Source organism: Camelus ferus, chromosome 3, assembly GCF_009834535.1.
Source record: "Camelus ferus isolate YT-003-E chromosome 3, BCGSAC_Cfer_1.0, whole genome shotgun sequence".
NCBI lineage: Eukaryota > Metazoa > Chordata > Mammalia > Artiodactyla > Camelidae > Camelus > Camelus ferus.
The window spans coordinates 47541217-47555848 of record NC_045698.1 but is presented as its reverse complement, the minus strand read 5'-3'; the positions used below and the strand labels follow the sequence as shown (position 1 = coordinate 47555848).

The following is a 14632-nucleotide window of genomic DNA, read 5'->3' as shown; positions in this document are numbered from 1 at the left end:
TCCTCCCCACACTAATGTCCTTTTTGATTTTCACAGTTGAAATGCCTAAGGTAGGACACGGAACTGTCCAAGATATGTCTTGCGATTATTTCAGTTTCTTAGAAGAGTAATTAAGCCCTCAGAGGTTTAATCCACAGTGATGTTTTCCCCTCTTCTCTCTTTTCTTCCTTTGCCTTCAGCAGAGGAATCCTGCCCTCCGAGGAGGCTTCTGGGCAGGCTCTGCCCACTGTGGCCACCCTGCCCCAGCTCACAGCAGGTGCCTGAGAGCAGATGTGTGGCTTCTCACCCAAGTCGAGCCCTTTACCTGGCCTTTGTAGTGCTTCTGAGACAGAGAGAAATGGGTACCAAAGAGTCTGAATCTCACATCCTCTTGGTAACGAAAACCCAGATTTAAGGGGTTGGAGGTTGATCCTCAATACCAATAAATGTGCTATCAACAATGTGTGAATACAACATAATGTTCACAATAAAGAACCCCCAGTAATAATGTTTGCTGCTACAAGTTTCTCCACATGGCAAATTAATTCACACTGATTCTGAACTGGCAACCAATGGTAATATTAATTTACCAGATGGAAATACAACCCAAATTCACATGTGCTCTTAAAGCCACAGACAAATCTGTTTTAAAAAGCAGACATAGCAATACATAGTAAGAGAATCCCAACCAAGCAACAGCTCTGTACTGGGTATCTCCGTGGCAACTGGTGCCACGCAAGGTATGATGGAGATAGAAGAGTATGGATCCCAGGCTGAAAGCAGCTTGTGAACTGGTTGGGAAAACAAAACCAAAGTTTGAAATAATCAGAGTTTAATACAAGGAAAAACACTGCATTTAACCCAGGGCTCCATGGGATGATGCAATAAGATTTGAAAGAAGGGAGAGACAATTGGGCATAAGAATAGAAAAGAATAGCTTCCGGGAAGAAGCTGAATTTAAGGTCAATCTGGAAGAACAAGTGGATCAATGGAAAGAATATTCCTGGATGACCAACCAGTCTAAGCAAGGGCAAAGGGGTAGAAATTCGTTTCCCCTGGGGAGAGAAGAGTGAAAGCCTGGCCTGACTGGGGTTGAGAGGGCTTCAGAGAAAAAGGGAATTGAGTTGGATATGCTTATAAAGGACTATGAAGGTCAGGGAGAGGAATTTACATTTGATTTGCTCTGTGTATCAGATGGAGAATATGTTTAGCTACAAGCCACAGAACTCTGAATACATTTTCTTAAGCAAGTAAAGGATTCATTTTCTCCAGTAACAAGAAGGCTGGCACCCTCTGCCATACTTTATGGGAGGCATTGTCATTAACCTTATTGCTTCACAATTCCAATAAAGCTGCTCCACCTCCAGCCTCATATCCACATTTCAGGCAGAAAGAAGAGACAGGAAAGGATAAAGTGGGTATTTTCTGCGTTAGGAATGCAAAAGCTTTCTCAGAAATTCCTAGCAGCCTTCTGTTTACGTCTCATTGGCCAGAACTGTGGCACAAGGCCACCCCTAACGGAAAGGATGCCTGGGAAAGTAAGTTTTTTGGGCAGCACATTGTCACCACAAGCCAAACCAAGGGTTCTATTTCTTAAGGAAGAAGGGGGAATAGATATTGTAGTGGCAATTAGCAATCTCTACACACACTGAATAGCATCTCTATACACCATTGTTGTAGAATCCTGAACAGAGTCTTAGAAAAAGTGATGAATTTTCAAAAGATGGAATTGGGATTGGTATTCAAGGGCTTTGGAAGGAAGAAGGATGATCTGGAAGAGTAGAATGGAAACTCTTGATAGTAATCTAGGAGTGATGCAGTGGGCACCTGAACTTGAGTCCTAGATATGGGAATGGGAAGAGGGAGAGAAGCTAATAGTCATTTTCAAGGAACAATGAACAAGATTTTGTAAAAACCGCCAAAGAATGAATGGTCAAGGTGGAAGGTGATGACAAACTGTCTTTTTAGTCTTTTTTTTTTTTTTCCCTATGCATGAAGTTAACATTTGGGTTGGATGAGAGAGAACTTATTAGAAAGGAGAAACTGATAAAGAAAAATCCCAGAATCAGAGATACGCTGAAGCAATAACAAATAATTAGACATTATTACATTTAAAAACAGAATAAAATCTTTTTAAGGCTAGAAAATTATTGCAATCTGAAAATGGATCACTTAGAAATGTTAGTAAGTACCAGTCCTTGTACAAGGCAGGGAAGACACAGAAAAGTTTGGGAATTAGTCCTGACCTCAAAAGGACCACAGTGTTTGGGGAGGCAGATTGTTGCAACACCTGGGAGGAAACTGCATCAAGGGCGTGGGTATAGACTCAGGGAGCTGAGAGGAAGGAGGCACTAATTCTACCTGAGAGCTGGAACAGGCTTTGTGCTTTGACATTTTATGACTCTGCAGTGGCAGAAATAGGATCAGACTTTTAGTCCTGAAAGAAGCTTTTAAGTTAATTATCATGAGGCCCTGAGGGAGGACCTGACATTGCCCCAAATCCAAGAATCTCAACCATAGCATCTTAGAGTTCCTTCTCAGAACTGGGGAAGGAGCCAAGGAAAAACTGAGGAGTGGGTAGAACAGAGAAACTGAATTAGTCATATGTGCACTGTGATTCTGTAATTACTGTGAATCTTCAAATCAGACTCCTCTTCATCTGAACTTTCAAGGTTGAATGTAGTTTTTTTTTTTAACATTTTTTTATTGAGTTACAGTCATTTTACAATGTTGTGTCAAATTCCAGTGTAGAGCACAATTTTTCAGTTATACATGAACATACATATATTCATTGTCATTTTTTTTTGCTGTGAGCTACCACAAGGTCTTGTATATATTTCCCTGTGCTATACAGCATAATCTTGTTTATTCTGCATATGCCTGTCAGTATCTACAAATTTTGAACGTAGTTTACTTGTGACTTATACACATCTGAGTTTCTTAATGTGGTCTTTGCAGTTACTTATACTTGTTTCTTTGATGATAGAAGCCTAGGTCATAAAGCTGCATGCCTAAAGTACAAACCAGGGTAAATTCTGCCAAGGCCATAAAAAAGACATTGGGTAGAAAAATGAAGAGTCCAAGAGATGCTTTAAGAAAATTCTTCAGCTCTCAAAAGGAAGAGGGGTCTTAAGACTAATTTTGTCTGAGTGTTCGCTGTTTGAAACAGTATTTATTTCTATAGTTTAAATGCAAGTATTTGAATAGCTAAGTCAGTCACAGTATACAAAGATGTAAGTCGAAAGGGTATACAATTAAGTCTCCTCTTCATCTGGGGAACTACACAATTGCAGAGGTCCTTCCACAGACTATGATGGGAATGGTCCCTCCGAAAGTTGGTAATCTGGCTGTTAGTCTCCCAAGCCTTCCTACACCAGCCATGTAGTCTTCCTCCCCAGAGGCAACTAATATTATGAGATTCCTGTATTTCTTGGAAATAGGCTATGGGTACAAATACATGAGGAGACAAGTCTACATATTTTATAAGTACATATGTTTTCTAAGAGTGATTTTAGTGAGCAGAATCAATAGGAAAATCAACATGAAGCAAGTCAATGAGAAGAGCACAAACTAAAAAGTATAAAGGGGAAAAGGTATCCAGGATGAAGAGTGATTAGTCGTCAGAAGGCAGAAATAGAGCAGGAATTCTACTCACATAAAAATAAAAAGAAAGGATGAGGTCACAGATCCATCTGTCAGTCAGGATGGGCATTTCCACAAAGCAAATGAAGATTGCCAGGAGGGTCATGGGGTCATGTGCAATTGTTGAGTAAGTGAGAAAGATGGTGGTGGCCTGCCTCCTGGGATATTGTTTGCTAGAACGTGGGCTTGTGGTACTCTACGGTGACACACTCCCTCAGAGTCTCAGTGGCATTTGATCACTGTCCCCTTGGGCATTTCCAGAGCTCTCCCACATTCATTCCTATTATTTCAGTGTAATAGGACATTCTCACTTCCAAGTCAAAGGAATATGGCACATACTGGCCAAAGATTCTGAGCCAGTGTAAAGCAGAGGGGGCCATGCTTTCTGAAAAGCACAGCCCCAGTCATTGCCACATCTCAGCTAAATCCCCTTCCTCACTGGAGATGTTCTTGGCAGTTTATGGATATGAAATTGGCTTGAGATGGATTGGGACAGGTCAAGTAAAACAGTTATTCCTTCTTTCAGGTAACAGCAATATTCTGCCTGGGATCAGGGAGCAAGAGCAAGCTAGAACATGGCATTTGTCAAATAAATTCCCAAGTAATATTGGATCCCAACAGTATATAAGACACCAGGCAAATTTCTGACTTTCTATCAGATTCTGTTAGAAATATAAGACACCCATCCACACAGAAATGTAACTAGCAGCACAGGACCCAGTCAATGAGTGGAACGTCAGACAAATGTGATAGACTTCAGAGAAGTGAGGGACTTTCTTCTAGCTATGGTGGAAAGGAAAGATTCACCTCTAAGTTCCCATAACATGTCCAGTAGGTGAGGTTTTTTTCCCACCTCCTGCCCTGCAGAATCTTGGCAGTCTGGCTAATACATCGAATGAAAGGTATCAGAGAAAGAAGGCAGTTGGCTGCTCGGGTAGACTTCATGGGATAGCATCTGGTGGTGGGGCTGCCATCACTCAGGATTTGGTCTGTGGATTTGGAGATTCATGAGTTCCATTTTGTAAGAGCACTCAGTTAATCAGTCTTAGAAGAATTGATTCATTCACAAGAATGATCAATGGACCTGAATGTCAATCTATTAAATGACAGGGGTTAGGAGTATATTTTCTAATCACCAGAATGATCTTGTCCACTGTTGGAGCAATGATAGAAGATTGTTTGCTGAACATGCAAACAGGGCCAAAGATTAGAACACCTTTAAGAGTAACTTAATGTGCAATCCCTGCCCCACAATCTTCTTGCTGAATAGAAAACATGCAAAAAAAAAAAAAAAAAAAAACTTCCCAAAAAACTCAAGCTGGTATCTTACATATTTTAAAGTCTCCTCTTTGGATAGAGGAGGAATTTAGAATATCAAATTCTTAAAACCCAGTAACTCTCTTTATATGTCATATGCATATGATTGGATACATTTCCACCAGACCAAATGTGCTGTCACTCTCAGAGATGGACAAAATGAAGCTGTTGAACAAACATGTATATATTTGCTTAGCTGCAAATGGTGTATCAAGTTTACTTGATCTATGAACATAAAGCAACAACAACAATAAAACTGAGATATATTCTAAGGATATAAGAAAGAAATTGAGAGAAAAAGTCTAACATTTCAACTGGAGCCCCATCTACAAGAGGTATATCAGCTCTGAGAGTTGGGAAAGAGAATTGCTAAGTCATACCTCCAAATCATTTCCTTCCTTTAAATGAGTCACGAGGGCAGTGATAACCTCAACATGCTAGCAGCTATTCCAGTGCTCAAGTAGTTATTTTTACTCCTGCTTTCCAGAAACTAGACCCAGCCATTAAGCACTTTCCTAAATGAAACCTGTATCCATTTAACCTACTCAAGTTAGTAGCTGAATTTGTGGTTGTTGTTTTAAAAAGAGCTCTTTAAAAACACATCTACATCTATAGGTAAATGGTATAGAAGCATACTTATTTTGGACAATTTAAACAATGGAGAACTAAACTTGACTTTATGTTATATCTTGGTGGTATTTAGGAACTTTAAAAAAATAAATGATGTGAGTTCAACTGACTACTTCACATGTGAACAAGTCTCATCACCAATTAATATTTTCTGACCAACCCTAGGAAACTTAGCTCATGCCATGGGGTGACAGATTCCTATTAATAGCAAAATGCAAGGACTTTGGGTTTATAAGTTAAATAGGGGCCACAAGGGCATCCAGAGGGGCCCTGGGATCTGGCTACCAGGCATCTGGTTACCTCATCCACTAACCTAGGGAGGGACAAGGCAGACCATTTATTTCCTTAGAACATATTGCTCTCCCTACCAGATGCACACAGAGATCCTTCTATTCCTGCCAATGGCAGGAATGCAAGGCTGAATCATTACTTGCCAAACATCTGCATAAGGAGCCCAGCAGTACAACTCTATTTATATTAAGACAATTATGTTGAATCATTAGAATGTTTCATTCTAAGACTCAAAGTCTCTTTCCTGTTATCACAAATTCGGAATGAAACAGGTGAGCCAATAAAATCCCACTTTGGAGGAAACTTGTAACAAGATCCCTTTGTATGAACAGAGAGAGGTTGGCAGTCAGTCTATATATTTTTCATCCTGCCTTCCTGTTATCCTCCACAACTTTGCTGCTCTCACCACCACTTCTTATTCTTAAACTTTTCCTCGAGTTATGTCTTCTCCCTGCTTACATTTTTGTTGAGGGCAGAGCTCCAGGGCTGACCACGTAGGTAAAGTGCCACTCTCGCCAGTATCTCCAACAGTAAAATGTAATGTTTTTCAATGAAACATTTAAGGAGTTATGGAAACCATTAAGGAGTAAAGAATGTGAGAGAATATATTCTTTCATGAATTTCAGGATAAACAGAAATCAGTGCTGTGGACTGGAGATGAGTAGATTTGCCCCTGGTGTGCTGACTCACAGCGGCTCTACTAATAGCACTTACTGGAATGACCTTCAGTTCCAATGAGAACCACAAAATACCAGTAACTTTATCTGGGGAATATTTATATTTTGGTGCAGTAGGTGAATTCCCAATTAAAGGGCATTATTAGAAGAATTTTTTCCCCAAACTAAATGTAGTTTCATCTTGGTTAAGCTTCACATTTCTAGTTGATCTTTATGGTTCAAAGAGGAGATTTTGTTTTTGTTTTTAAAATCCATTCATTCCCCATTTCCTCATAACTAACTTTCATGGATAATACCTGTTAGAGAAGACATCCTGAGTCCCAGATTATTCTAACTCAGATCAACCCAATATTTTCCTCCTCAACTCATGTGCTTCCTGACTTACAGCCTTTTGATTTGGTGATTGAGTATACACAAGGAAGCCTGGAACATTCTCTGACTATAGCAATGAATATGCATGATTATTCTAAGACCTCTCCCTCTCTCCACCTGCACATTAGTACAAAGCAGGAGACCGCTACTAACTTCTGAAACATTTTCTTTGGGTGGGAGAGTGCAGGATGACCACATACCCCTAGTTTATGTTTCACCGTCTCAATCCAGGGGTCTTTCTTTCTATCCTCTATTTCCCGTTGAACTTGTCAGGCATCTGTTTTCTGACTGGGTTCCAGAACCTTGTACCCTAGTATTAGTATAGCCAGGATTTAGGGCTTACCCTGAACCCAAGGGTCAATTCAGAAACTGGTGCCCTTGGGAACTGAACCAAACAAGAGCACACACAATGTATGTATATTGGGTTCTCCCTACAATAACTACCTGAGAATTTATTATTGTGCTCATGAGCTAACAAAGGATGTCCCCCAAAAGTCACTTGCCATCTAAATAATGTAAAATAAAATTAAACATTTAAAGTTCCATATGGAAACTTTAAAAACAAGAACCACTCATTCCTCCTTTCATCTCATAGCAGTTTACTGAGCATCTACTTTGTACCAAGCATCATGCTGGGGACTGGAAACCCAACAGTGAATCAAATAGACCCGATCTCTGCCCTCATAGTCAAGCAGGAATTGCAAGAGCAGGTTTGCCAGTGTTGACCCAGCACTGACTGACTGTCCCAGTATCTGAGCTTTGGGTTTGACAAATAAGCCCTCTTGTCTCCAGGAGAGTGACCTCTGATATTACTAGGGGCAACTCCTCAGCTTCCTACAGGCTGGCTAAAATAGCTCATAAGACCACCCAATCCCCTTTGTCCCCACCCAATCCTCAGTCCCTTTTGTAACCAAAGTCTTGTGTTATGAACATAGGTGCGAAGAGATCTCTGGAATAGGAAAGAGCCATAGAGAAAGGATGGTAGAGTGTTCTTAAACTAGAAGGCTGATCTCTGCACTGAATAAACTCATCCTGGCCTTACCCTCTGGCCTCTTTGATTGGTTCACATTTACTGCTGTGACAAGACAAACTCAGGGTAAATGGGTAAAGTCTTGGTTTTGAGGAGGCCCAGATGCCAGTCACTGTTGACCAAGAGATTCAGCTTGAAAACAGAGATGATGTCAGTTGGCTTCAATCCACTGATCATCACCCCAAGCCCAAGCTCCCCTCTCCTATCTGTTCTTTCTTACCCATCAAAAGCACCACCCAATCCAGTGTTAACAAACTTTCACAGACACACTCTAAGTCTCCAACAACCTCATGGGGATACCCCAACCCCCATTACATGGATGAGAAAATCAAACATCCAAATTAACTTGCTCATTTTCCCACATCTGCTCACACAAAGCCAGCATTCAAACCCAGATCCTCAGACTCCAAATCAATGCTCTCTGCACTCTCCCATAGCTATCTACTTTGACAATTTCAGTTCTTTATTTTTGCATATTGTTTCAGCACATCCTGGTGGGGAACTGTCTTCTAACCTGCTGGGTTTCTGGGAGTGGTCACAGATTACTGGCCAGGGTTCCCTGTGGTTCCCACACTCCCTTCCCTGACCAGATCATCGCTGCCGCCAAGCTTCTCCTGCCTCCTGCATAGGAGTCCTGCATCTGTCATGGATCCCTGTGGAGCACGTTGGTGGCACATATTCAGATTTTCTAGGAGTCTGTTAATATTTTTTTGCAGAGGACTTTCAGCATTTTAAGTGGACTGATTTTAAGATAAATGATGTCCTGAGGAAGGCATCCTTTACCTGCTCTTCCCTTTGACGCTCTCACCACCAACATGGATTTGGTTTTTAGGTGTAGTTCGTTAACCCCCTAGGGCTCTCCCTGGCACCCTGCGGTCAAATGACAGAGATATTAATAACTAGCTGCAGCTACAGCTGGTTTATGTTTCAAGAAGCTCAGGAGGAAGTAGATCTAGTTCTCCTTGACCTCTGTAGGGATTGGCAGTGCTTCTTAAGATATTTATGCAGAAAGGGACTGCTGTTTTACAGGTCTGGGAAAGTGTCCATGGATGGATCTCAATGTTTTTTGAAACCTCTTGACTTACTGATCTTACTCTAGAGCAGGCAGACTACTATTTTAGAACTGGGGTATGTACATGTACAAGTCAGAAACTGGGGGAAAATTTTTATCATATTAAATTAGGGGGGAATTAAATTGTACATAAGTAGCTCCGGATTTGGGGGACATAATTCTGCCATTTATGTTAAAAAATACATTGTCTCTGTTCAACAATGTTTCTTTGCTTTGCTAGGTCAGTGGGGACAGAATGAAAATGCAAACGCTGAAAATAAATATTTTGAACTTAGCATTATATTAGAAGTGTGTCACTCCTAATACATTGAAATGAGGCAATTATTTAGACTATGTCACAACTAAAAATAAAAATATTAAACAAAGACAATAATAATGTGCATACACCGAAATACCTTCAGTTTCAAAATTAGTGATAACATTCCTTTCCAAGTAAGTAGCTTTCCGGTATGATACAGCATGTGGTATAAAGATACCAGACACCATTAGCCATGCACTTTCAAACAACTTTTTAACAATAAAATACACAAAAAAACTCAGTAAATTCTGGCTTATGTTCTGATAGGTCTCTTTTTAACTAATTCTCCAGTCAAGCTCTCTAATATGAAGTAGGAATCACTGCCATTTTAAACCAGATCGGAATAAAACAGAACCTGTTTGCATTTGGATGGGCTCTGCTGTGGATGGCCATAGTCACTTATAGCCTGGAAGAGTTCTCTCCAGTCTGGGCAGCCTTTTTGCAAATAGCATCTTATCTCCAAAGGGGATATACAAGTAACAGCGGCCAAAGTGAAATTCCAGAGAAAGGAGCTCCCATTTTCCTCCTTTATTCCAATAGGACACATTAGCCTTGTCTGAAAGCCAGTTATTTTTAAAGATGCAACAAATTCGTGGACCAGGGCCACCCCCTCTATAACCGTATATGAATCTAGGGCTTAGGACCTAATGAACTGCAAGTCAAGAGAGGATCTATTAAACCCGAAAAATCATCCAAGAGCCTCTGCCCTCTCCATCCTCATCCTGTTCCCTTCATAGCATCAGCACCACTCCCCTCATTTAGACAGTGTCCCCACACCCTTCCCTGACTCACAAAGCTAGACATTTCATTCTCCTACTGTTTTCATCACTTCCTACAAGTGCCTGGTCCTTGAAGCAGCAGTGGTGGAAGAACTAGAATTTCAGTAAGAATTTTAGGAAGAAGCAGAGGAAGGACAGGACACAGGGCTGGACCTCCCTTTTTCTGACAGTCAAAGTCCTCGAAACCATGGAAAGAAGATAAGCCAGGTCTATTTTCTCACTCACATAACACAAAGCAAAGACTAACAGACGTTATGTTTTAGTTCTCTAACACTTTCACAACAGTTTTAAATAATGCCCAAATATTCATATAATAAGGGCACATTTTTTTCTCAATTGGATTTTTGTGTATGAATTGATAATCCAATATAAAAAGACCCATTTTGGTTTTAATTGTGCTGCAGTTCTCAAACCTCTCATAAAGACCTACATGTGATTTGGGAATATCCAGAGACTATAAAAACTGCATTTGTCTTAAAAAGGAAAAAAAAAAAAGCTATATTTCAATTTTAAAATATATATTGTAAAATAAGTACATAAATAAATTTTTTAAATGAAAAAAAAAAACTGCATTTGTCTCATTAGGAACTATAGGAAATTAACTGGCCCTCTCAGCCCTAGCACCCTCACCTTTCACCGCTCATTCTGCAGTCATTCCCAGGAGCCAGAGTTAGTCCAGGACCTATCCTAGCCCTGTCTCCAGTGGCCTGAGGCCAGACCTGATGCCTGGCCAGGCTGACTGGGTCTGTGGGAGCCTCTTCCAAGCAAAGGGGACCAATCTCATTCAAGCTCAGAGAATTTGGGCAGAAAGGGTCCTCACTGGAAATGTAAAGTCAACCACGTGGCTCTTTCCACCTGTGAGGAGGACAGAAAACTGGCAAGGAAAAGTGTGAAAGGAAGCATGGCCTTGGTTTAGACTCTGGCCCCACAGGCTCTCCCAGACAGACGTGACGTGGTCACCAGGACACAGTAACTGGCTCAGCAGGGAAATAGCAGGTACCACAGGAGTCACCAACAGAGCTTTATTCTGACATCTGCGTGGAGGAGGAGACAACACGTGCAGTTTTAGAGACGCACAGTGTTGAACTTTTCCTCCTGAAGTTGCTTCATTTGGAAGATTAGAATGTATACATTGCCAGGTTGACTTCGTAACATTGGATTATATGCTTTTCTTAATCACATTGATCTCATCTGTTTCATATACCCCAGCAACCCCCTTGCTAGGGGTGGATACTCAGAAAGTCTGAGATCTGAATTAAGCAGTAAAGTCGCTTCTCCTGTGTGGCCGTGAGTGTCCTGATCCTCCAGCAGCAAAGTTCCCAAGACAGGGAGAAGCAGTGGAAATCAGTTCACTCAGAGAAGAAATGACCCTAAAAGACATTTATATCACGATTTGGCAGTTACAATTCCATCTCAGGCTGAAAAGTCACAGAATGTGTCCCAGTTCTGACTTGTGCACTGAGTAGCTGTGGGACTCAAGCATGCCACTCCTCTCTGGACCTTGGTACCCTCATCTTAAATGGGGATAATGGCTCAGTAGGTTCTTGGATTTCTTCCCAATCCAGCCCGCTCATACCCAACCCGACCCCAGCTATGATTTTGTGACCGTGGATTTACATTGGAACCCTAGGGCCCCACTCCAGGGGCCAGTGCTTTCCACATTAGTAATCAGGTTTGCCGTGGGGTGGGGGGTGGCAAGGTGGTATTTTAAACAGCCCTAGGATAAAATGAGACTCGGTATTAAACAACTATTGCTTTTCATAAATTAGTACTGACATTTAGCCAAAACCCTTAATGGAAAAGGGGATTTTTTATTTTTTTTAACAGTAAGTTTTTCTCTTTAAAGGAAAATTGTCAAGGATGCAGAAGGAAATGAAGATGGTCAAAGATGAGGATGTGCATTTCAGTTTGGGTGCGAAGAGGGCTCCCTCCTTTCCCCACGGCCTGCAGCCAGTGGCTTCCCGAGGAAAAGTTCCCCCAAGACACCCTTTCCCGGAAGCTCTCCGGGGGCCGTTTTCCCAGTTCAGGTATGAGCCTCCTCCAGGAGACCTAGACGGATTCCCCGGGGTCTTTGAAGGAGGAGGGTCTCGCAAACGGAAGAGCATGCCCACCAAGATGCCCTATAACCACCCTGCGGAAGAAGCTGCTCTTTCCCTGCACCCAGAGGAGAGCAAGAACCGGGGTCCCCCGGACCTCCCCCTGCTCTTCCCGCAGCCACCGCGTCCCAAGTACGACTCCCGGATGATCGACCTGTGCAACGTGGGCTTCCAGTTCTACCGCACCCTGGAGCACCTGGGGGGCAAGGCCGTCAAGCAGGAGCCGGTGAAGCCCAGCACCATGTGGCCCCCGCCGACACCCGCTCCGTTCCTTCCCACGCCCTACCCCTACTACCCCAAAGTGCCCCCAGGCCTCGTGTTCCCCTTCCTCGTGCCCTCGGCCTCGCCCTTCCCCTTCAGCCGACACACCTTCCTCCCCAAGCAGCTTCCGGAACCGCTGCTGCCCCGCAAAGCCGAGCCGCAGGAGAGCGAGGAGACCAAGCAGAAGGTGGAGCGGGTGGACGTGAACGTGCAGATCGATGACAGTTACTACGTGGACGTGGGCGGCGCGCAGAAGCGCTGGCAGTGCCCCACCTGCGAGAAGTCCTACACCTCCAAGTACAACCTGGTGACCCACATCCTGGGCCACAGTGGCATCAAGCCGCACGCGTGCAGCCGCTGCGGGAAGCTCTTCAAACAGCTCAGCCACCTGCACACCCACATGCTGACCCACCAGGGCATGCGGCCCCACAAATGCCAAGTGTGCCACAAGGCTTTCACCCAGACCAGCCACCTGAAGCGCCACATGATGCAGCACAGCGAGGTGAAGCCGCACAACTGCCGCGTATGCGGCCGGGGCTTCGCCTACCCCAGCGAGCTCAAGGCCCACGAGGCCAAGCACGCCAGCGGGCGGGAGAACATCTGTGTGGAGTGCGGCCTCGACTTCCCCACCCTGGCCCAGCTGAAGAGGCACCTCACCACGCACCGGGGCCCCATCCAGTACAACTGCTCCGAGTGCGACAAGACCTTCCAGTACCCGAGCCAGCTGCAGAACCACATGATGAAGCACAAGGACATCCGGCCCTACATCTGCTCCGAGTGCGGCATGGAGTTCGTGCAGCCCCACCACCTCAAGCAGCACTCCCTCACCCACAAGGTACTGCGGGGGCCCCAGAGCGGGCGGGGCTGGCCGGGCCTCGAGGAAGAAAAGCAGAGCCCCGGGGACGAGGGCCCGGCAGGCCTGTGCTGCTCCCCACCGCTCACATGGCAGGAGGCTTCCCTTGTCTGCGCCCTGATGTCCTTCCTCGCCTTGAAATGGGGAAGAAGGAGGAGACTAGCCTTTAAGCCCTTTTCCTTCTAGCCTTCTAGAGTCTGAAGTGGGCCTGGAAATAAATAATGCAGATGGTTTGGAGAGGGGGGTGAGGAAGGATGAAGGAAACAGCTGGCCCTTGTGCTGTTGCTTCTTAGCCACTCAGAATCCCTAAAATTCTGTTTCTGGAAACTTCGTCCATGGCACTAGCATGAGTGTGTCATCAGCCCCTATCTACCCAAACCCAGCTTTGCACTTAGGAGATACTAATCAGAGCCTTCTTCTAGAGAATCCTAGAGAATTCTTTTGGTCTTTGTCAGCTGAAGCAGTGTCTACCTTTTGGTTTATTTTCTCCATCAGCTGCTTCATTTGCAGGTGGCACTGAGGGGAATGAAGCCTGGAGGGCCCAGTAGGGCCTGTGCCTCCCCCATTGACCCTCTGCCTAGTTGGTTGCAGTGCTCTGTAGTTTATAAGGGGAGCATGAGAGAGCCTTCTCATCCATCGGGTTTGGTTTTATCTTTCCCAAACTCAGGTCTTCAAGGAGAAATATAGGCCCATGGGTTTAAGTTCAGCCCAGTTTGCAACCAAAGCCCTGAAGTCATTCAGGGTGAACTGATACAGGGTCCCAGCGCAGTCCTGAAATCTTACTCAGCTAAGCTTGGTCTGCTTTCAGCTTCCGAGAGGGGAAGTTTGCCCCCACTGACCTCTACTCTCACCCCCTTGACCTCAAGTGGTTTTCCTGGCAGGAGAGACTTCTAGCAAGCTGGAGTTTCTAAAACATTCTTTCATTCCAAAAGTTCAGTGGAGGGCTTTGCCCAGCCAGGATAACATTTCTTCTCTGGCATTGTGGGTTTCATCTGATAGGCTAGGGCCTAGCACGGGGCATTTTCCAGCTAGGAGGTGCCTGCCTAGCACAGGAGCCATCAACAAAGAGCCTAAACTGGGAGTCAGCCACTGGGGAAGCCATATGCTCATTTCAGGGACTCCTCCATGTGTGGAAAAGGAATGGGAGATACATTTTAGAACATACAAAAATTCTTTAAGATAGTAAAAAAAAAAAAAGAAGTCAAAGTGGAGAAAACAGCCTGGTATCTGAAACAGGTCTCATTTGAATTAGAAAGCAAAATGCATTTTACTTAAAAGTATCCGCAAACAGTGAGAAGTAGTATTTGTTGAGCACTTGCTATGTGCCAGGTGCTC

The 14632-nt window shown here is 43.8% G+C and overlaps 1 protein-coding gene across 6 annotated transcripts in view; it reads left to right on the top strand.

The window, feature by feature from the left end:
• The window catches only part of ZNF366 (zinc finger protein 366), a 266082-nt gene that overhangs the window by 233289 nt on the left and 18161 nt on the right, over window positions 1-14632 (top strand). For all 6 annotated transcript variants that reach the window (XM_032474051.1, XM_032474042.1, XM_032474055.1 and 3 more), the window contains one exon: window positions 11934-13279. In XM_032474051.1, the coding sequence (XP_032329942.1) occupies window positions 11934-13279 (1346 nt within the window). The remainder of the gene's footprint in view (window positions 1-11933; window positions 13280-14632) is intronic.